The sequence below is a fragment of the Octopus bimaculoides genome, chromosome 12 (assembly GCF_046866305.1).
Source record: "Octopus bimaculoides isolate indiv1 chromosome 12, ASM4686630v1, whole genome shotgun sequence".
In the NCBI taxonomy this organism is placed as follows: Eukaryota; Metazoa; Mollusca; class Cephalopoda; order Octopoda; family Octopodidae; genus Octopus; species Octopus bimaculoides.
In genome coordinates this window covers 67,158,029-67,181,581 of record NC_142939.1, presented here as the reverse complement: position 1 = coordinate 67,181,581, position 23,553 = coordinate 67,158,029, and the positions used below count along the sequence as shown (strand labels likewise).

The window sequence follows — 23,553 nt, the reverse complement described above, 5'->3', positions numbered from 1 at the left end:
ACTACATTTAGAAATCAATATTTATATTAGAAATCAATATTAATACTATTGGAGGGCATTGAGTTGGCAAAATCAATAAATTGCTGATAAAATGGTTTGTGGTACAGAGAAATAATCCTTAACATTCTGTGTTCAAATCTCACTAGGGCCATCTTTACCTGTCATCATCCTGGGTACATAAAATGCCATTGATGTACTGGCATTGGGTTAATCAACTTTTCTTCTCTCCCAAATCGAGGTGTTGTACTTGGGTTAGAAACCAATGCTCCAAAAGACAGCGAATGGAAGAACCAGCAGAATGTCTTGTGCTATTTCTGTTCTTTTACATTGAGGGTTCAAATTCCAGCAGGGCATTTACAACAAGTGTTCCAATTGATCCAATCAACAGAACATCCAGCTTGTGAAATTAACATGCAAGTAGCTGAGTACTCCACAGACACATGGACACAGGATGTGACAAGGCTGGCCCCTTTGAATTAAAGATATAACTCATTATTCCCAGCTGATGTGGACTGGAAGAACAGGAAACAAAGTGTCTTTTTCAAGGACACAATGTGTCGCCAGGAATTGAACTTGTAAACTCACAATCATGAGCTGAAAGCCCTAACCACTAAACTAGATGCCTTCACTCCATTGCAGAACTGTAATACCCTAATGTCTGTTTTGATGGAGCTGTATTGCACAACCTCAATTTCTTTCATTTTCTTGTGTTAATATAAAGTCAAGAACGTCCAGTCATTTGTTGTATCGAATTTCATGTCACAAAGTTCTGAGTTGAAAAGCTTATCAAAGTTCATTATGTACATTATTTACATTTGATGGATATTTGTCCTCATCTTGTTTGTTGTTAACACAACCTTTCGGCTGATATACCCTCCAGCCTTCATCAGGTGTCTTGGCAAAATTCCAAACCTGGGTTCTCATTCCTAAGGTATTTTTCAATGTTATTATTATTATTGAAATAATACATTTCTAAATTTCTCAGAGAGATTTATGCAGTAGTGATGCGATCAAGTAGTTGTATGCTGACAACTTAATGTGACAGTCCCATGAAGGGAATAATACTACTGTTGTTTAGACCTAGGAAGCTGCACCACTTCCTGTCAGCCTTGACACATTTCCTGTGTCCTTATGTTTACAAGGGGGAGACAAGCACTTCCACTTAGCTAAGTCTGCATCCAGAGACATGTTTCTGAGTCTTTGCTTGTCATCAGTCTGGAGTAGCAATGACCTGCTAGTTGGAGATGCCTATCAAGCTCTTGTAAACATAAGGACACAGGAAATGTGTCAAGGTCGACAGGAAGCAGTGCTGCTTCCTAGGGCTAAATAACAGTAGTATTATTCCCTTCATGGGACTGTCACATTAAGTTGACAGCATACAGCTACATTATTATTATTATTATTATTATTATTGCCTTTGCACACTCTCAGAGTGGTTGGCATTAGGAAGGGCATCCAGCCAAGGCAGACAAATGGGGTTTGGTGTAGCTCTCTGGATTTCCACTCCTGTCAAACCATCTAACCCATTCCAGCATGGAAAACCGATATTAAATGATGATGATGTGTGTGTGTGTGTGTGATAATGTACCTCACGAGAGAAATTATTGAAGTTAAATCAGTAATTTCCTACATGTTGCTACAATTATGACCCTCTAATATTTTCTCTATCACATGATAATAAAATTAGAAAAGTTAAACTCTTGTTAAATATCCCTGACTGTTTCTCTAAGATGGTGAACGAGGAGTAGGCAAAACCTTGACTATGGCTCATGTCATGCATTTCTGTGCCATTCAAAAATGGTTAATCGTTCATGTTGATTGGCGTAAGTATTTTACTTCTATTTCGTATATTTTCTAGTTTTATCTTTTTTTAATAATTTTCCAGTTTTTTTTTTTCCTTTCTTTCTTCGTAAAACGTATTTCGTTGTGAATATTTTGATAATTTTACAAACATGATTTTTTTTCTTTTCTCTTGTATATTTTTAAATACCTTTTTTTTTTTTTTTTTGTTTTGAAGTCCACAGCAGAAGGCAGCAGCTAGAATTTCATCTTCTGCTGATTCTCTTCCCATCCAAAATGTTTTTTTTTTTTTCTCTTATATATTTGTGTTCCACCATTACTTAGGCAGAATTTACAATGAAGGTGGTTGTGTGTGAAAGTAGTAGCTAGACCTGATACAGTGCTGCCTGCAGCTTTCACAGTAGTCAGGCTGTGAAAGAGTTAATCCATTGACAGCAAGATTTATAGTTGAGAATAGTTGTCTGTAACAATAGACATTAAACACTGCTGCTTGCAATTGAATGCTTGCAATTAACTCATGTATGAGTGTCTGTCTGTCCGTCTCTCTGTATGTGTGTGTGTGTGCATATATAAATGGGTAGATGTGTGTGTAAGAGCTAAAAAAGAAATGAGATGAGATAAATCTTTGAAATAGCCAGTTGCAGGTAGCACTCTATTTCAACTGCTCTGATGTAAAACTATTAGAAATGAAATATCTTGTTGATTTTGTCAACCATCCAACTCACTCTCTTTTCTCTTCCGGCAAACGGTCTTTCTGGAAATGTTAGAATTTTTGCACCCCCCATGCCCTCCCCTCCCCCCTTGTCACATATTATTTTGTGAACTTCATCCAATTGATTTCTAGCACATCTTTTCCTCACGTTAACGTTGTTGTTGTTGTTGTTGTATAACACTAAGTGATCCCTGATTGAACCCCCACTTCTTTCCTCCACATCAATAAGTGTGATCCAGTGGTAAGAAGTTTGCTTCCCAACCACATGGTTCAGGGTTCGGTCCCACTGTGTGGCACCTTCTGCAAATGTCTTCTGCTATAGCCTTGGTGGAACTGACCAAAGACTTGTGAGTGGGTTTGATAGATGGAGGCTGAAAGATGCCTGTTGTATTTGTGCGTGTGTTTGCACCATCACTTGACAACTGCTGTTGCTATGTTTTTACACCCTTGTAACTTAGCAGTTCAGCCAAGGAGACCAATAGAACAAGTACCAGGTTTTTAAAAAAAAAAGGAGTCCTGGGTTCGATTCACTCAACTGAAAACTCTGCAAGACAGTGCTCCAGTATGGCCACAGTCTAATGACTGACACAAAAGATTAAAAAAATCCTTTGACCCCTCCTGGAGGAATGTGACCTTATTCTGCACTGGTTTTTACTGTATTGAGTGCATAGCTGACATGGTACTGGCCAATCTATTCTTGGGCATCTATAGACGTTCTGTTGGTGACCACCACAGCTGATAGTGTTGGCTGTCAGATTCACATGTGTTGTTCTTTTGCACTCAATTGTTGGTGGTGTTCATTCTAGCAGAGTGTTTCAGGTTGATGTGCTGCTGCTGCTGCTAGTGGTGGTGGTGGTGGTGGTGGCAACCATGGTCATCCTGTACTCAGAGTTATGCTTTGTGTCCCTTTGTCTTTCACTTATTTCTTCACATGCCTCCCTAGAAATATGGTTTAGCGCTTCATAAAGGGGCAGTGAGCTGGCCCTGCAGTTGTATTAAAAGATCACTGAATTCGGACATGTTTGAGTCTTGGTTAAACTGAAATACAAAGAAAGAGAAAGAAAGAAGTATTAAATAGTTTCAAGACATCAATGTTTTGCACTAATTATTTACTAAAATAGTTGCCGCCTCTTTCTTTGATTTAACTCTCTCTCACTTTCTCTCCTTCTTCCCACTCTCTCTGTCCCATCTGTCACTCTTTTTCTTTTTTTCTCCTCTCCCTTCTCCATCAGTCACCAAATATTGACTTAATAATTGTTCTGCACTATTTAGTTGACCTTTTCTAAACACATGCACACACATATATATATATATATATATATGGTACATACATGTGTGTGTGTGTGTAGTTTAATCAGAGGCAAATCTTTAACTGGATGTGAACTAAAAAGAATTACAAAATAATGTAGTGAAAATAATGAAGTGAAGCAAAATGTTTGTTTTAATTGTAACCAGAGACACTTTTTACATAAAGAACTCAGATTTCAAAATTAGTCATTAAAAATAAATCTAAGGAACTTTTACATTTTAATTCATTCTATCATTTCTTCAAACAATATGAAATTTGTGTGGCTCCCAGTTTGAGAGATTTGTTTTTGATGGAGGTAAACATGTGGCTGTTGACTTGTTACTTCTACAGATAACACAAACACACACACACACACGCGCGTTTTTCAGGCTCATGTATTTGTTTATATATTTTAACATTTTTGTCTTTCACCCATTATGTTCCTGTTAAACCTCCATTTGCTATTCACTCCTTTCTTCGTTAGCCTCTCATCTATTAATTACCCTCTCTCCTATCTTTCTACCATTTCATCTTTCTAATGAAATATAGCTTTCAGTCTGTCCATATCTGACACCCACACCATCAGCTGCCTTTGCTCACCATCTCTCTTTCTCTCTCTTTCTCCCCTTCTTTCTCTCTTTTACTCTTACATACTCTCTCTCTTTCTCCTATCACTTAATTCCTTATCAGTTTTTACTGACATCCATTACTCCTTCTTTGTTTCCTCCCCCTGTCTCTCCCTCCTCACCCTCATCTTACCTCTGCTGTTTTCCTATTCAACCTCATTACCAACAACCAGTAAGTAGCTACCAATCCGTCTCTCTTCCTCTATCCTCCCTTCTCTATCTTCTAAACCTCAATTCCCCTCATCATAAATCTCTCTTCCCTCACCCTTTCACTCCCAGTTCTCTCCTTCATCCCTCTCTCTTTTACTCAGCCATCCAATCATTGCCTTCAATAAAACATTTTTTGTCTGAGACTTTTTTTTTTTTACATATGATGCATTTCCTTGTTTTCATGTGTGTGTGTGTGTGTGTGTGCACATGTATGCATGCACACGCAGTGTTTGATTCAGACTGGCTTTACTAAAAGTTTTAGAGATGCCGAAATCAAGTTTGATCATTTGAATGTTCTGAGTAGTAAAGACAGCCCCATGGTTTCTAAATAAGGTTAATTGCTACTAAACGAAGAGTAAAGTTAATACTTATTGGTCAGTTTCAGCTGCATGGTGGAACCAATAATTTAACAGAGACTGCTGCATATCGCCTGGATGGGAGGCAACTGTTACAGTGGTCTCCCTTGCTTCTATTATTTCAATAAAATTATTGAAATGGGATAAACAACTAATTTATATTCTTTTCACACTATTCTTTAAATTCTACCAAAATTTTAAATTTTGCTGCTGGAATTTCCACTGAAAGCAAGATATTGCTGCTATCTATTGTGCCAGAGTTGCCTCCCATCCAGCAGCTGTCTGACACTAGCACCTTGTCAAATTACATACTTCACCACATCATCCAAACTATCTAATAAGAGCCTTCTTCATTATCATCCAATGATATTTAACCTTATTTAGAACCCACGACAGCCTTACAACTCGCTGTTATTGAATTCAAGTAATCAGACATACTTTAGTATATTTGAAACTTGTAGTAATTGCTTATCTAAGTCAAACTGTTAATACAAATATTTAACGTCCACATGTATTGAATACTCTTTTCTTTATACATGAGTGTACGTATATGTGTGCGCATGAATGACCGCTAAATCCACAAGTTTTCTTTATTCTCTCTCTGTTTATTTCCTCGTGTCCTTTCTGTTGAAGAGCATAGGCTCGAAATATAAAAGACTTTCTCACCTTCCCGAGCATCAGACTAATGCACCTGCTTGTTTATACACCTGTCTTCGTCTTTTGTTTTTCTGTAAATTTCAACTATAGTTATGCACACGCACGCACGCGCGCGCACACACACACGAAGTTTGACCTATATTGGGCACTTGGCAGTTAAGTAATCCACTTTGTCCACTTCCTGACCAACAAAGTCTCTTTAATTCATGTTTCCACCATTTTTTAGATTGGGCAGGAAGCTGGCAGAGTTGTTAGCAGCCTTTTGTCTGTCTTTGCGTTGTGATTTCAAATTCTACTGAGGCTGATGTAGTGAATAAAATAGGTACAAGTTGGTCAATATAACCAACTGGGGGTGATATAATTAACTCGCTCCTCCCCAGAGAAAAATCAGGCCTTGTGCCTACAGTAGAAAGGATTATTATTATTATTAGAACTGAATACTAAACAAAATACCTTGTGGTGTTTATAACTTAGCCCTTTAAGTTTTGAGTTCACATTCCACCAAAATTAACTTTACCTTTCATTCTTAAAGGATAGGTAAAGTAATGTATCAGTTAATTACAGGGGTCGATGTAATCACCTGTCCCCTCTTAACAAATATCTGGCCTTGTACCTATGAAACTGTTTGTTGTGGTGGTGCAGCAGAAATAGGAGAATGCCAGATCAAATATTGGTATTTTGTTATTGTTCCGTGTTCAAATCTCAACCGGATTGATAAAATAACAAATGGTAATGAATTACTGGGATCAGTTCTCCAACCATGAGCCACCCCCCCACCCCCCACTACTCAAGAATTTGTTGCCTTCAGCCAACATAAGAAATTATCAACATTGTTTTTCAGCATCAATGTGGAAAAAGGCTTGGCGAGAAATCTCTATGTCAACATATAAACCAGGTCAAATTGACTTCCCTCTCATAGCAGTGGATTGGTTGAAATTGTTCAAGAGTCAGAACGAAGAATTTCTACAGGATATAAAGGTATGAGAATTTTCTCTCTCCCTCTCCCTCTCTCTCTCTCTCTCTCTCTCTCTCTCTCTCTCTCTCTCTCTCTCTCTCTCTCTCTCTCTCTCTCTCTCTCTCTCTCTCTCTCTATTCTAGCGCTGACTGAAGCCGCTCAAGCTGCTTGCAGTGGATCTCCTTTGTTATCATTTGATTTGGGTTTAAAAGTTCAAAGTGGACTAAACCTTTCATATCCCACCAAACAGATAACAACACCTGACCTGGGTGAAGACCTTCTTTAGCCTGGGGTGCTGGTGTTTCTCCTGCTACCCACTGTCTTCAGTGTTTGACATTTTTATTGATCCAATTTTCTGACTGACACGCAGGCAGGTGTCGATGAATGGTGGAATGACCAAATCCAAGCTTCTCTGCTAGTTCCTTAATAGCACTCCACCAGGAATTGAACTCTTGGTCTTACAATTGCGAGCTGAACACCCTAACCACTAAGCGATGCTCCTTCATAAAAATGTTTTTATTACTTTGTTAAATCAGATGGTGAGCCAGTAGAATCATTGGCACCATGGCCAAAATGCTTACTGGCGTTTCGTCTTTATGTACTGAGATCAAATTCCACCAAGGTCGGCTTTACCATTCGTCCCTTTGGGATCGACAAAAAAAGTACCAGTTAAGCGGTGGGGTTGATGTTATTGACGCATGCCCTTCCCTGAAATTGCTGGCCTTGTGCCAAAATTTGAAATCATTAATTAGTTAAAAACCAAAGTTGCATCTGACCAAGATTCCAAACCAGCAAGCCTATGCTTTATCTCGTTTACATTCCTGTAATTCTGTCAGTTTGTCACGAAGGCAATGCTGCTTGGTGCCATACCAGTAATTATCCGTTTGGTCGTTGTGACACTACATATCCCTAGCAGTGAGGAGCTGACTTAGGTTTCGGTGGAGGGAGTTTTATTATTTTTTTATCTGGTTGCATCAACATGCAGAGAAATGGAATATGACTTTGTATAGAGAACAGATGTGGGTGTTTTTATATATTTTCTGTTTTTATTTTTTATTTTGTTTGTGGAGAGGCTGAGCTGCAGAAGGAAATCTGAGACAGTGAGAAGTTTTTTTAATGCTGTACATATGTTTTCCTTTTGTCTGCCTGTATCTCTCTCTCTCTCTCTCTCTCTCTGTTACGTGTGTGCATATGTAATGTACATATGTGTATATATTTATATATATACATATATATGTGTTTGTGTGTAATGTGTATGTGTCTACAATATGTTATGTGTGTCTGTGTATAAATTTATATGTAATGTACATGTGTGTGTGTCCGTCCACAATATGTTATGTGTATATGCATTTTATATGTGTGTATATGTCTGTGAGTGTATGTATATATATTTATAATGTGATTGTGTTTATATATTTTTCAGACTACCTCAAAGTATATCTGGAGTAAACGAGAATCTGCTGAAGAAGGAACTACGTTATCTGAATTAATTCAATTTGTAAGTATTTATATATGTGTGTGTGTGTGTGTGTGTGTGTGACATTAGTTTGACAAATCTAGAAGTTAGTTTCAATTCCCTGGAATCAAATCTGAGATTTGATTCTAGGGAATTATCTTATCTTAAGATAAAGTGTAATAATAATGTGATATGGGACTGAGATTTGGTTCCAGGGAATTGAAACTAACTTCTAGATTTGTCAAACTAATGTCACGCACACACACACACGCACACACACACACACACACACACACACACCCAAAAGTAAATACTTACAAATTGAATTGGCGTTTGTGCTCTTGTGCTGAAATTAGGAACCTTTATGACTACTTGATAAGAATAGTTCTACTTCTTCATTTCTCTTTCCCTAAACCAAAACTCCACTTATTATAATTAAGGTGGCAAGCTGGTAAAATCGATAGCACATCGGACCAAATGCATTGCAGCACTTCTTGATTCATTGTGTTCTGTGCCTCCTGGGGCTAAATTCCAGCAACATTTGTCCTAAACCAGGACTGCCATGTTATGTTGGCAAACAATCTTTACTCCATATATATATTTATTTATATATTATAATGATTATCTTTATTTTTATTGTAATATGTTTTTCAAATGGAAATTAAAATACATTCAACTATTCTTCTTTGTTCCTTGAAATCTTTTGAGGGATCACCTGCTAAGGTTTTGAATTTCATTTAAATAGTATTAAATATTATCTGCCCCAATTTGGAGAGGTTGAAAAAGGGTAACAGTGCAGTCAGTATGGGCACAGGCATAGCTGTGGGGTTAAGGTGTTCACCTGAGGTTTAGGATCCAATCCCAATGTGTGGCACCTTGGACAAGTATCTTCTACTACAGCCTTAGGTCAGTTAATGTCTTGAGTGAAATGTAGTTGATGGAAAGTGTGTGAGAATCTAACGGAAAGGTTTGAGGCTGGGGATATATTCTGTCGACCAGTTTCTCTCCAACACTTGACTCTTAGGTAGCTTCAGTTGAAGAATCCATTTTGTTCCCTGAATTATGACCAGATATTTGATCTGAGGATAACTTCCTCCCATCATTCTTGGAGGTTTTGAAAATGTTCAGTGCTGCTATCATTCCTCCTCCTCGAACAAAAACCAAAAAAGTTAGTTTCTACCTGTAATGTCAAATGTCATTTACTTTATTCCAAGTCTCTATTTAGGTTTTTTTTTTTTTTTTTTTTCATTTGACTTTTTATTTATAATTCCAGGGTTTAGCAAGACCAAGATATGCCAGTGATGCTGTGGGGATTATTCTGAAAGAAGTAAAGAAATCAGCTTCTGAGAAGAAGTAAGCAACATTGTGAAACACATTAAAAATATTTTATCATTGCAGACATTATGCGATTATGCCAACAGTGAATTGTGGGTCTCCCAGTTGTGTGTGTGTGACGTGTACTAATGTACGTGGTTTGTGGCAGACACTGTGTATGATTAAATGGATGTGTCTTGTGTCACATAAAAAGCACCATCCGAATGTGGTCGATGCCAGTGCCACCTGACTGACTCGGGGACCGTCCAACCTATGCCATCATGGAAAACAGACGTTTAACGATGATGATGATGATAAATACATTATACACACACATATGCAAGTGTCAAGTTTAGGTGACTAGTTGTGTATATATGCAGGTGTCAAATTATATACCTGTGTGTGGGAGAGAGAGAAGATAGTATGTATGTTTATGGATTGTGTGTGTGTGTGTGTGTATATAATTCAGATTGCATTTATCTCTCCACAGACATCGTGTCCTGGTAGCTGTTGATGGTGTGAATGGACTCTGGGGCACAACTAGCGTCAAAGACGAGAATAAAGACTATGTAAGTTTATCAAATATTTAGTCTATCATGCTGTTGTTGTTCAGTGTAGGGCATATGTGGCATGGCTGTGTTGGGGTTAACTGGTTTATTTCAGAACTACATGATTTGGGGCTCACTCCTGCTCTGTTGATGCTGTCAGCTGGTGACCTCTGCCATAGCCGTAGACTGAACAATACTTTATGAATGAAGTTTGGTAAGATAGAAACTGAAAAAACCCATCATGTGTTTGTGTGAGAGAGAGAGAGAGAGAGAGCAAGTGTGTGTGTGTATGTGTGTGAAGTGTTGTCTTGCCATATGTGTTCATTGTAAACAAAGAGTCACCATTCCTATATACAGTGCCATTTAAAAGCATGTCTAAGTTGTTCTTTGATCAATAGGTATTACCTGTCTTGGAAGCAGGTAAAGGTTGGTGTCTAGAAGAGCATCCAACCATAGAAATTCTATCTTGACAAACTCTCATCCGGCCCACATTGGCATGGAAAAGTGAATGTTAAAAGAGGATGATGCAAATGTTTCATTTATTTTTGAAGTAGGGTGCAATGGAGATTTAGCTGCTGTTTCTAACATGTCAATCCACCACTTAGAGTAAAGGTTGGGAACTGTTTTAATATCAAGGGTGAGTGCATAAAAACCTGTGAGGTTATATCTGTTCTGAGAAAAAAATGTGAATTTTAGAAATTCATAAGAGTGGGCTTTGTTGGATTTCATAGTGATGTAGAGAAGAAGGAAGAGAGTATGAGAGAAAAAACTGAGCCCTGGGGCACACCTAAGTTGTTTGAGAGTGGATCAGAAGGAACTGTGGTGTCAGGTGATAGGAAGCTATTGATTCAGATAACATTTTCTATGGAGAACTCATTCATGGGAAGTTTCAATGGTAGGTTCACTGATTCATTTCACATTCAAGATTTGGTTGAAAGATGTCGAGGACAACATTGCTTTCACTGAACGAGACTGGAAGGGAGACCTGGCAGTGACACAAAAGACAAAGTCTACAGCATGTGGTGACCGTATGTTGTCACACGGTTGTGTCGCCCTAGGCTACTGTTTTCTTGTCTGTTGTTTCGTTTTCATCATTTCTGATAGATGACAATGGTTACAAGCTCCTTCATTCTCTAAAACCATCTTAATCTATTGTGATTTGTTCCCTTATTCCTTAATCTGTTATGGACGTACGGTATTCACTGGAGACATTTATGCTAATGTGTTTAATATTAAGGAAGAGTTGCAGCTATGAAGAGGAAATCAAGGAAAAAAATGGCCCTCAGGGGCCAGGAAGGACTTTTACATGAAATGTTTCCATCTGCCATTAAGTGAGGTTCCCAAAAGATAATCCCAATATTTATCATGTGACGGGGTTTTATAGATTTATTTTAATATTTAGTCTTACCTTTTACTCGGTGGATAACTAAAGGAAGTTAATAATGTGATAACTAGACCCTAGTATGTCATGCTGGTTGATTGCATGGAAGAACATTGAACACACCTGAGAGACACTGAGGTGAAATTGGGGACAAAGGGAGAGACTGAAGAAATACATCATCATCATTGTCATCATCCATCACATATCAATATTGAATCTGCTTACATCCCAAAGAACAGTCAACAGAATTTTAAAGGGCAGGGATACATGCTCTCATTTGATGGTGGAACATTGCTATTGAGAGAAACGGTGACTATGTTGAGAAGTAGGGATGTGATCCACAGAGGACCAGCTTCATTTTGATGTATGATACATGTTCCTGTGTTGGTAATTATACCTGTCCTAAACAAAATGGCATTAATTTTTGACTCACCCTCGTAGTTGCTTATTTCTATTGATGTTGTTTGCTGTGTGAGATTTTTAATGTCAACACTTTACATGCCTGAATGTCTGTCTTTGATGCTATTGGAACTGTTTGTTGTATTTTCTGCAGCCAAAAGAAACATTCAACATTAATCCATCTTAATCTTTCAGATATCCTGTGATAAAATATCTCTTTTCCACAATTTTAGGAAAATATTGAAAAATGATTGGGTAAGAAATTGAGATTTTATTTCCTTATTTTGTAGCCCCAGGTTAAACCTGATCCAATAAACCTGACAGCTCAACCATGGCCATCTTCACTTTTTTTTCCCACATATAAATATATCTCACATTGTATTATCCAGTGTGCCCCTACTTTTTAAAGTAGAGTGTGATTTGAGGAGAATTTAGCTGCTATTTCTAATAGATCATTTGACTACATAGTAACTCTCTGTTAGTGCTGTTGCTATGTTGCTATTTTAGCCCTAGGTCAACCCTGATGGCATGAGCGTCCTCAGTCAGAAAGGCTTTTCAATTGAGACAAGCATGCCTCTTCTTTTCAATATTGTGAGGTTGTTGATTGAGATATTTTGTCTACCGGGGGTTTGTACTGTTTGTCAAGTCACAACAAGGATCTCAAACAGACAGTACTTGACGCAATATGCATGCAGTTCCAAGGAATGCTGACTTTTGCAATACATCTAAATTGTAGGGTATCTCTAAGGTTTTCAGATGTTATTTCAGGTTGGGTGGTATTGAACCCAATGCTCTGATGACAGTAGGGATAACCTCTATTTCAAGTAGCTAAGTTACCTTTTTTTGGCATAACATGCAACTTGTCATACTGTTTTACACTGGTACACACTCACACACACACACACACACACACACACACACACACACACACACACACACACACACATATGCATGATGTGTGTGTGTGGTTCTTGTAGTATATTGGTTTACACAGGCACCATTTGATTTGGAAGCTTTGTCTCCACATTAGTGTCGTATCCATGGCAACTTTGTTTCTAGCAGATTGGAATCAAATTCTTCACGTTACCCAAACACTTCTCAGATAGACAGTTGTGTTACTGTTTCTGGCTGTAAGTTATAGAACAGTAACTTTTGCTTGTTAGGACAACATGGCACTAGTGATGAGGTGTGAAACGTTGCCTACTGCATGTGTATGTTTATGTGTGGGGTACAGAGATGTCGCTCAGTGAGTGAGAGATGGCTGTCAGTCTATATATATATATATATATATATATATATATATATGCACACATACATACATGTGTACATGTAGTTTAACAGAATTGTATATTGTTTTTTTCCCTCTGTTATGTTGTTATTATTTTCTCTAAAGAATTGTCATCTGCTGCCAATTTACCATTCTTGTTTGGGTGGGGTTTCGCCTTCTTTTCCCTCTCTTCTTTCACCTCCTTTTTATATAGAATTTCCTTTTTCAATTCTTTTTTCTTCCTTTTCCATCTTTTCCTTTTCTTATTTTTTCCTCCTTTCAAAAAAAGGTGGGGCTGGGGGAGAAATGATGAGGATTATGATTGAGCAAGGGAGGGGTGGGTAGAGTTTATTCTTTCTGCCTTTTTTTACTTCCTCCTCCTCATCTTTTTCTTTTCCCTTTACTTCTTCCTCCACATGGACAAATGTTTGTATATATACATCTAAGTATGTATCTGTGTTTATATTTAATTCTGTATATGTGTGTATATATATGCCTCTTATGTGTGTATAAATCTCTCTCTCTCTCTCTCTCTCTCTCTCTCTCTCTCTCTCTCTCTCTCTCTCTCTCTATATATATATATATATATATATATATATATATATATATATATATATATATATATATACATAATACATATATATACATGCTTGTATGTATCTGTATGTATGTGTATATATTTATATATATATGCTTGTATGTATCTGTATGTGTGTGTGTATATATTTATATATATATGCTTGTATGTATCTATATGTGTATGTGTGTCTCTTTCTCTATATGTGTGTGCGTGTATGTGTTTGCATGTCTTTACCTATTCCAATCTTTCCAAAATACTCTTTCTGTTTTATTTATTTTAACTTCTTTTTCTTTATTCCACAACCAACCTCATTTCCTCCTCTTTTCTATCTTCTTCATTGTTAGCAGTGGGTAGATGACGTTGGATTCACAAAATCAGCAGAGCAGTGAGCGTATGGAAGAGCTGTCCTCATCCATCCTCACCACATGTCCATACCAGTGCAGTCGTCTCTCTTGCACACCACATCTGGTGCTTCTTATGTCCAACTTTTCTCTCAAGGCACTTACACTCTGTCATGTATGCACACTGACATTCTAAGGAGAGATAAATCAAATTTGTTGCAAAGAATTCATCCCCAACATCACCATGACCCCCACCACCTTTCCTCTCATAATGTATTGGACATTTCTTGAGGAATCTATGTCAATTCTAATAAGTCTATCTCTCTCTCAGTTTGTTGTTGTATTTCACACATAACACAAACTTCTCTCTTTCTCCTTTTCAGTGCAATGGTATTGTTGTTGGAATTGTGGATATTGTAGCCAATCCAAGTGACCAACGCAAGAAGTGCACACCACACTACCTTCTTCAGAAAGAGGTACACTTTTCTATTTGTCTGTGTGTGTGAATGAGTAGCTGTCAGGTAGATCTATCTGAGTAGATATATATATATATATATATATATATATATATATATATATATATATGAATGGAACAAAAACGCAATAGAGGGCATTAAAACATTTGGACAGACAGACGACACAAAGGCAGACAAGAGAAACAACAATTAGAAGGACAGGCAAAAAAAGACGGGCCATTCATGGCTTTCTTTCCTCAGTCAAGTTCCAGAAGTCACGACCATTTCAGGCAGTTACACTTGAGATGGTTTGAATTGGTTGTCCTCCAAAAAGTCTAAGCTAAGAGCATTAGACCCCTTTGTAAGAAAGCTAGTGAATGTGTACGGTAACAAAAACAAAAAACAAACGAAAAAAAACTGGAGAACAAGGTACACAATTACGAATACAAACAAGAAATAACAACAGGCGTCTTTCGACAGAAAACGAATCAAATTGAGCTGGCATGTATGCAGTGAAAGCCTAAAGATATATATATATAGTATATAAATATTGGCTTTCAGGCTAATCCATCTGGGTATATATATAATATATATCATCATCATCGTTTAAATGTCCGTTTTCCATGCTGGCATGGGTTGGACGGTTTGACTGAGGTCTGCAAAGCCAGCGGCTGCACCAGGCTCCATTCTGGTTGGGCAATGTTTCTACAGCTGGATGCCCTTCCTAATGCCAACCACTCCGAGAGTGTAGTGGGTGCTTTTTATGTGCCACTGGCACAGGTGCCAGTCAGGCGGGCCTGGCATCAGTGTATTTGGGCCTCATATGGCCAATTTAAATGCTGACGGATTAAGAATAATGTTCAATGAAGTTAACCCATTATTGTCTGGGTTGATCTAATAAGAGTTTGTAGCTTCAAGAAACAGCAAAATTGATGCTGGTTTGTTTTGTGATCCGGCAGTGCTGAATTCAAGTCCTTCTTGTTGATCTAACTAGGACAGCCTTCCATGCAACTATCGCCAGCAATTCAATAAAAAGTTAAAAGACTTAACTTCTCAGCATCACATCTCTCTAATGTGACCTTATAAATCTCCTGAATACAGAGAAAGGTTGTAAGGGAGATAATCTCCCTTGCAACGAGAGCCTACATCAATATCATTCATATCTATTGTTTGTAGTTTCTTTTTATTTCTTATTTCTTTTTTTTTTTTGGAATATGTACCGTTTGATTTGTATAAGGAAATGTTTATTTATTTATTTCATAAGACATGGAATTTCCTCTTTCAATTATTTCTCACATGACATCATTGCTCCCGTCAGATTTCACTACAAAAACATCAACAAATACTCACATTTTCAAATTAAGGATGTGGATTGCTAATAAAGCCTTTCGCAACTATCTGGCTCTGAGTTCAATCCTTGGGCAAGACTCTTCTTTAATTACTTCTGATTGACCTTAATACTGTTAGTGAAATTTCTGTAAGAGAAATTCTCCAATGAGAGGTCATTCCTGTTTTTTAGATGGTAGACAATCTGTTGTCCAGTTTAACACCTGCCTCCCATCCTGACCCTTGAGGGCATTTTTGGCCAGATCTACAGCCTGGCAAAACTTCATCTCATCTGTCAGAAGAACACTAAAAAGTGATAGGACTGCCCTTCCTGGTCAAAGTCATTAAAAAGCAAAAATAGGGTCGTGTTAGTTTTTGATCTAATTCTCTAAAAAGCTTATTTGTTTTCAGGAATTGTGAAGGAATTGCAAATGCCCTATTTTTTATACAGCCACTAAAATCCTCAGCAAAACCTTGAACCATGCTAATAAACATTGTGTGAAATCATTTTTCAAGTTGAAGAAATGTGTGAAACTATTCCAATCCTCTGAGAACATTATTTTAATTCATGAATATTAATCATTTTAATTCATGAATATTAATTATCTGAGGTAAACCATACAAAAATTGTGGTAGTGTTTTTGTGAAGTTCTTTTCAGAAATGATGCTGCTGCTGATTAAATACTCATTGTGTATATAATACTGCATCTGTAACCATGATATCATATGTATATATGTGTCTGCACACGTTTTTACATGTGTGTGCACATGTCTATATATACATATATTTTTCCTGTTTTTTCTACTTTCTCTACCAGTAAATCTAATTGCCGCTTGGACGTAGACTTTTATATTTGTCAGCAATGACTTTCTCACTTGGAATGCCTTCCCTGTATATTGCAAAAATGTAATTGTTTTTTCCACCAATAAAATGCACATCATATTTGAGGCTTCGATGAAGCCATAGGATGTTTTGGCTCTCAACTAAGATTCCACTTCATCTTATTGCAGAGATAGCTGTAAGCTGGTGATGTTCATAGCATAACCATTATTTTTCCCGTGTCATCTCTTTTCTCTGATAGGTGGTCGGTGTTAGGAAGGGCATCCAACTGTAAAAACAGTGCCAAAATAGACACACAAGTCTGGTGCAGTCTTATGTCTGGCTAGCTCCTGTCAAACCGTCCAACCCATGCCAACACGGAAGGCGGACATTAAACAATGATGATGATGATGAAGACGTAACAAGTGAAGAATGGAGTTATTGGTATAACATTTATTCCGCAGATTACGATAACCAATCAGTGACAAGCAATGATACTGTCAAATCGATTATATAATGATGGACCCATATTCATCTTGTCATAACCTTTGTGAACAAATATCCATTTATATTCTTCACAGTTTTACTCACATTCTCTTTATGCTTCTCTGATTGCCATAGCTACCCTGTGACTACAAATCGCATCTTTCTGAACTGAACCAAAGTTTAACTCAAGTAATTTCTATAACTATTGCTATCACCATCATCATTGTCATTGTTTTTATGTCTATTTTTCCATGCTGGCATGGGTTAAACATGTCATGATTTGATTTGACTTCCACTCAGAGTTACTTCCCTTGTACATGACCCTAGGGACAATGTTTCACACACACACAAATATATATAATTTGCATACACCGTTATATTTTATTCTTTTCAAGGCCTTTGAGTTATTGGAACCCTTCATCCCAGTGTATGTTCCAAAATACAATGACAAGGAAATCCTCAGCTGTCTCGATTACTATATTGACCAACTATGGTTGCAGAACCCTAAAGGTGAGGACTCTCTTTCTTTCTCTCTCTCTCTCTCTCTCTCTCTCTCTCTTTCTTTCTCTCTCTCTCTCTCTCTTTCTTTCTCTCTCTCTCTCTCTCTCTCTCTTTCTTTCTCTCTCTCTCTCTCTCTCAATACATTTGGCTTTATTTAATATTCAATTCTTTGAAGATGAAATGGTGTTTGTTCACAGGAATATAACCCTCAATGATAGTCTTTGCCCAAACATAGGATTAATCCATGTTCTAAACCAACATTTAAAATATATGATGAGCCTTATGATTCGACCTCAATGCTTAATAAAATGCACTTCATCATAACACCAGCATTTGTGGAGTTGCTTTGCTCCAGGACCTTCACTGCTCTCTGCTTTCCCATTCATATTAACAAAACATACAGATGGAAACATAAAATATATGAAAAGCCTTAAGCATTAGTGACATTACTTGGGAGAGGGGTTGGCTGGTCTGTGTGATTGCTGAGTTGCTGAATGGAAGTGTTTTGTGGTCTGTGTGAAGAAGTAACTGAATGACACTCGTGAATGTCTCACAGAAGGTTTTATTATCACACATAAAGTCAAACTGTGTCAGTCTTTCACAAATAACAACAGCAATAATTACATACTGGGAGAGAGAAATACAGCTTGGAGTTTATGACACACTATAGATGCGGCAACATGTGGCTGACCCAGCATAACTGGTAGTAATTGTACTACATTCATGGTGACAGAGGTTCTTGGTTATCTGTTAGAGTCATCTGTGTGGGCTGTCTGGTGTGGCAAGAATGGAGACACATATGGCACAACTGCCTCAACATTCTGCAATTAATTACTGCCAAAAGTGGCCTTTTGATAGAACACCAGGAGAAGATTCTAGATCAGGGGTTCCCAACTGGAGTCCACATGGACCCCCAGGGGTCCACAAGTAAAAAATTGTAATTTGTGGGTCCATATATAAATTTTATTTACTAGGAGAGGTACCACCTGTATTTATTGAAATTTTCAAGATTTGTATTTGGAATTTATGTTAAGAATATAACGAAATTGTTTCATTGTTAGTTTTTGCTAATGTGCATATATGGGTTCCATAGATGATAAGATAGCTCTCAGGGGGTCCAGAAGCAACATAAGGTTTGGAACCCCTGTCTAAATTGAATCATGCAATGGCTTGATGCTGATTGGCTGCTTAATAGACCAATCACGTGAAACTATTGTAGCTTGCTCATGATGTCTGACCACGTATCCAGGGATTTGGTTTCAAACCTCTGCTACAGTGAACTTAATGTCTGGCAATGGTTTCTCTGGTTTGACTCGAGGCCATTTTATATGAATTTGTGAAAAGAGAGGGAATCTGGTTTATCTCTATCACTGGTAATTAGTGTAATGAATCTGAAAGGATGTAAAGTAAAATCAACCTTTTGAACTAAGACAATGACCACCAAACAAAGAAGGGCCACAAACCCCTTTGAAGGGTCTCTAAAACTGAGACGTAAAAAAGAAAATGCAGACCAAACCTGGGATTAAAGGTTGGAGTACAATATTAAACCAGGAGGCAAGTGATTAAGTTGGAAAGTTGATTGCTTAATTAATGAAGTGATTAACTGGAAATGGATGTCTTGGTTATGGACAGGATCTTCATTGATTAGCAACATTTTCTTCTACATAGCATGTTTAACAAAGTTTGTGGACGTGACTTCTGTACAAAGTGGTGCCTGGTGAGGGGTTTCTACAAGGGAAGGGGGCAAGTAAATCACTCCGAGACATTTCTGAATGTTTACTGATATTTCATTCAAAAAAGATTCCCATTCAAAAGACAGGATGGAACTGGACAAATCTTTAACTGGTTATGGATTTGCTAAATGCCAACTGTCACTATATATATTTCCATCATATGTTTATATATATATATATATATATATATATATATATATATATATAATTTATATTTATTTCCAGCTTGTTATATGTATATATTCACATTGTTACATATCCATTTTGTTATATATATATGTCTCCCTATTGGAGTAAAGACTGTTTACCAATATAACATGGCAGTCCTGGTTTAGGACAAATGTTACTGTAATTTAGCCCCAGGAGACATTGTCTCCAGCTGGCTATACAACACGATTTGTGTCCTTATATTTTCAAACAAGGGAATCTAGCACCCCCACTCAGCTAAATTACAGCAACATTCGTCCTAGACCAGGACTGCCATGTTATGTTGGCAAACAGTCTTTACTCCAAAGTACTGTTGGTGAATATCTCTCTTGTTGTGATGAGATTTAAAAATAGTAATGTTTTAATGTATCCCTATTGTTTCATATTTTCCAGCCAGAACAGAAGAAGGCAAGAAAGAATTAATCTTCCTGAGTGACCACAATCCAATGCAGCTGAGCAAAATCTGTGCCTCCTGTTGATGCTGTCTTTGATTTAGTGATTGTATATAGAAAATAAAATATTGGTCAGTTTATTGCAGTGTTGTTTCATTCCAAAATCTGAAGAATCTCTTTGGAAATTTAATGACATCGAATATAAAGTCAGTGCATTTTGCAATGAGTTGATATTTGTTTATTAATAAAGATGCATCGGTTGAATAGGTCTACAAATTCTGACATTGTTTCGAGGAATATTACTTTATAACTATAAAACATCAATTAACTTCAACAGAGCTGACAAGGAGCCTCAAACTGCTGAAACCAGCTGCTAAACCTCCCTTGAGTTACACGTTTACTATTTTAAATAGAGAAAGGAAACACTTTATCTAATGTTCTGGTAAATTGTTCTTAAAAGGTGTGCTGTCTGAAATACATGGAGCTTTTTTTTTTTTTTTGGAAGAGATGTTCTTTGTCAAATGGATAGAAGGAAAACAGAAGGGAAAAAGTAATGTGTGATTATCAAAGAAGAAGTATACAGAATAATGGTGGTGAGGGAGTAAACAGGGTTTGTGGTTTCTGGCAGAGAAGAGTGAATTAATGATGGACAGGTTCAGAAGAAATTAAATATAGAAGTGTAGTGTGTGTGTGTATGTGAGAGAGAGAGAGAGAGAGCAAGTGTAGGAAATTCAGTGTGCAAAAGAGGTGTGTGATGTTGATATTATAAAATGATGTAATGTTAAATCACAAAGACAATATTGACAACTTTGAGGAAGGAAAAAATGTTCTTTGATAGTTGAATTAACGTAGAATATGTTAAAATGATATAGATAGAGAGGTAGCACTTTTTATATACAAAATAATAATTAAATATGTTTAACAATATGAATGTTACATATTTTAATGAAACTTTTAAATTTGGCCAGCTTTTAATGTTTAAATTAGTTCTGAGACTCTCAGAGAATCTGAAATGCCATTTTATTGTCTTTTAATAGTTTCATGAATGAAAACGTTCACCCACATCTGTGTGCCATACCAAAATGACAGATGTAAGTCTTGGCAAATTTTCTTAGTTTCCAAAACTATTTGCAGAATAATGATAGCCAGAAATTAATGCCATCATCTGAAAGTGAGGTTGGTGGGGAGACATCAAAATGAATCTTGCAATAAGCTGGCTGTTTTTCAACATCATTATCACCATCATTATTTAACACCCACCTTTCCATACTTGAGTAGGTCGACAGAATTTGTTGGAACAGATTTTTTAAAGCCTGACACCTCGAAGAACTTTTAGTTCAATGAATTGTCTCTAGTACTTGTTTTTTTTTTTTTGTTTAGGCCTAGTACTTATCCTATGAGTCTCTTTTGTTGAACTGCTAAGTTATAAGGATGTAGACACAAAACACTGATTGTCAATTGGGGGAGTGGGGTAAACATGGACATAAAGACACATACACATTTATGATTGCTTGTTTCATTTCCTGTCTAACAAATCCACTCACAAGGCTTTGCTCAGCCTAGGGTTATAGTGGAAGACAGAGTGGGACTGATCCCAGAACCATATGGTTGGGAAGCAAGCTTCTTACCCAACAGCCACACCTGCACCCGTATGATGGCCTCCTGATTCTCTCTCTTTTTTGCTTTCATCAAGTGACTCTAAACCAATAAAATATTCAAAGACACAAACTTTGACGTCAATCCTTCTTACGATAATAATATTGAACATGGAGATCAGGATGTGTAAAAGACATGAACCCAATGAACAAAAACCATAATTTACCGTTCTCGGAAGAATTTGGACACTTCATTTCGATTTTATAAGTCAGTGGAGGAGATGTAGAGGCCATGATGCTTGTATTCCACAGTCTCAACTAGAGGGATTGATGTGAAGATGGAACCGTTGTAGGGTGACGGCTACCACAGAAGAAAAAAGATGGGGGCAGCAAGGCATTTTCAAAGGATATCAGTTCTGCACGAGGGAGGGGGAAGATTGGACAAAGTGTTTAGAGCAGGGAGGTGGAGTGGTGGTAGTGTCTGATGAGTGTGTGTGGTGTTTGGCTAATTAAGATGACACTAACATTTCCTATTGTGGTAGAAATACAAATATATTCAGTAATATATGTTTGTTTTTATTTCTTTGTTGGGACGAAGTGAAGGTGTGGGGGGGGGGGGGGTCTAACAACAACACATTGATACATCATGAGTTTATGTCAGTGTTTCAAATATAACAATAATCTTTTTGTTTCATCTTTCAGAAGAATTCATTTGGGAAAACAAAAAAAGAACAATCTGATGTAAAACAAAATAAAATAAAAGCAAAAATCTAAACAAAAAGCAAAACTGGAAACTAAAGCTTTTTATATTTTATTTTATTTTATTTTTTGATGTTTTCTCCCCCCCCCCCCCGTGTCACCCTGTTAACATGTGTGTAATGTATGGGATTCAGTGTGAGGCATTTTTCATGTTAGAATGGTTGCCTGCTCTGCTAAACATTCTTCTTATTTAACTCTATAATACCTCAGTTACCAATATGGAACCGAATTTAGTCTTTTTTCAGTTTATTCAATCATTTGTTTCTTGGGAGAGTCATTCTCTTTTGGTGCCTTATAATTTAACACACTCACCGTCAACATTTCCACTTATTTCTTTTTTATTCTTCTAAAATTTTCATTTCCAAAAACGAAACGATGATAACATGTTTCATGTGGAAACTTAAATCCACCACCACCATCATCATCATCATTATTCTGTCTCCAATTCCTTTACCTTAGACTTTCAATTAAAGGTTTGTTCATATTCATCTTTACTTTGTATCAAGAACTTTCCAAATAAGTTTCCCATGCTTCCACTTCCCACATACAACCATTTAAGCATCACAAAAAGTACTTTGCAGTATTTGTTCTGACCCTTTACATTCTGAGTTCAAATCCTGCCATGGTCAACTTTTTTTTTAACATTGTTATTATTGAGTGAGACTGTGAATTGTTTATATCCTGGATGCAACGTACAAATGTATTTAGCCATTATTCAAACTTCAGTTGAGAAAAGATTAAAAACTTTGTTGGAAGCAAAGAACAGCTTCTTTTGAATTGTGAATAGATATAAAATGCTGTCAATAAATATAACAATCAACCTGTAGACTTTTATTACCTGAAAGCTAAAAACTTTGTATTTTATGATAAAATAAATAATGGATAAATATATATATGCACCACCTGGTATATAGACAGTCTGTGGACAGTGTATAAAGACACTGTGGATTGGCTTTATCTTATTACACTACGTACATACATGCATTTGATTCGTCTGTTCCCATTGACCCACTTACTGGTTCACTGCAGAATGTAACATATTTACAAAGAAGGTCGTCACCTTACCTGTTGTGTTTCAGGGTATTAACCTTATCACTAGAAACAACAGATAAATAGTTTCATCATTTGTAATCTCATTAGCAGAAACACCTGAAATATCTCTAGACGTTTAATCAAAGTACCCTATCTCCCTGAAATATAAATACTTTTGTAAGTAAAGCAACATTTATATGGGGTTTGCAGGATTAATGTCAGAGGGTCCAGAATATTCTTAGTTAACACTGCCTTTCATCTTTTTCAGGGGTCGATAAAATCATTCTAATCCCATTTGCAGTCTCTTATTTCTTTATTGCCTACAAGGGGTTAGACATAGAGGGGGCAAACAAGGAC

At 36.9% G+C, this 23,553-nt stretch overlaps 1 protein-coding gene across 1 annotated transcript in view; it reads left to right on the top strand.

Annotated features, from left to right (window-relative positions):
- Window positions 1-19,950, top strand: part of LOC106884486 (small ribosomal subunit protein mS29) — a 44,286-nt gene extending 24,336 nt beyond the window's left edge. Inside the window, exons 5-13 of the mRNA XM_014935897.3 lie at window positions 1,731-1,823; window positions 6,491-6,627; window positions 8,028-8,102; window positions 9,334-9,413; window positions 9,865-9,943; window positions 11,898-11,957; window positions 14,274-14,366; window positions 17,373-17,487; window positions 19,812-19,950. Of these exons, the coding sequence (XP_014791383.1) occupies window positions 1,731-1,823; window positions 6,491-6,627; window positions 8,028-8,102; window positions 9,334-9,413; window positions 9,865-9,943; window positions 11,898-11,957; window positions 14,274-14,366; window positions 17,373-17,487; window positions 19,812-19,897 (818 nt within the window). The 3' untranslated portion in view covers window positions 19,898-19,950. The remainder of the gene's footprint in view (window positions 1-1,730; window positions 1,824-6,490; window positions 6,628-8,027; window positions 8,103-9,333; window positions 9,414-9,864; window positions 9,944-11,897; window positions 11,958-14,273; window positions 14,367-17,372; window positions 17,488-19,811) is intronic.
- The last annotated feature ends 3,603 nt before the right edge of the window (window positions 19,951-23,553 follow it).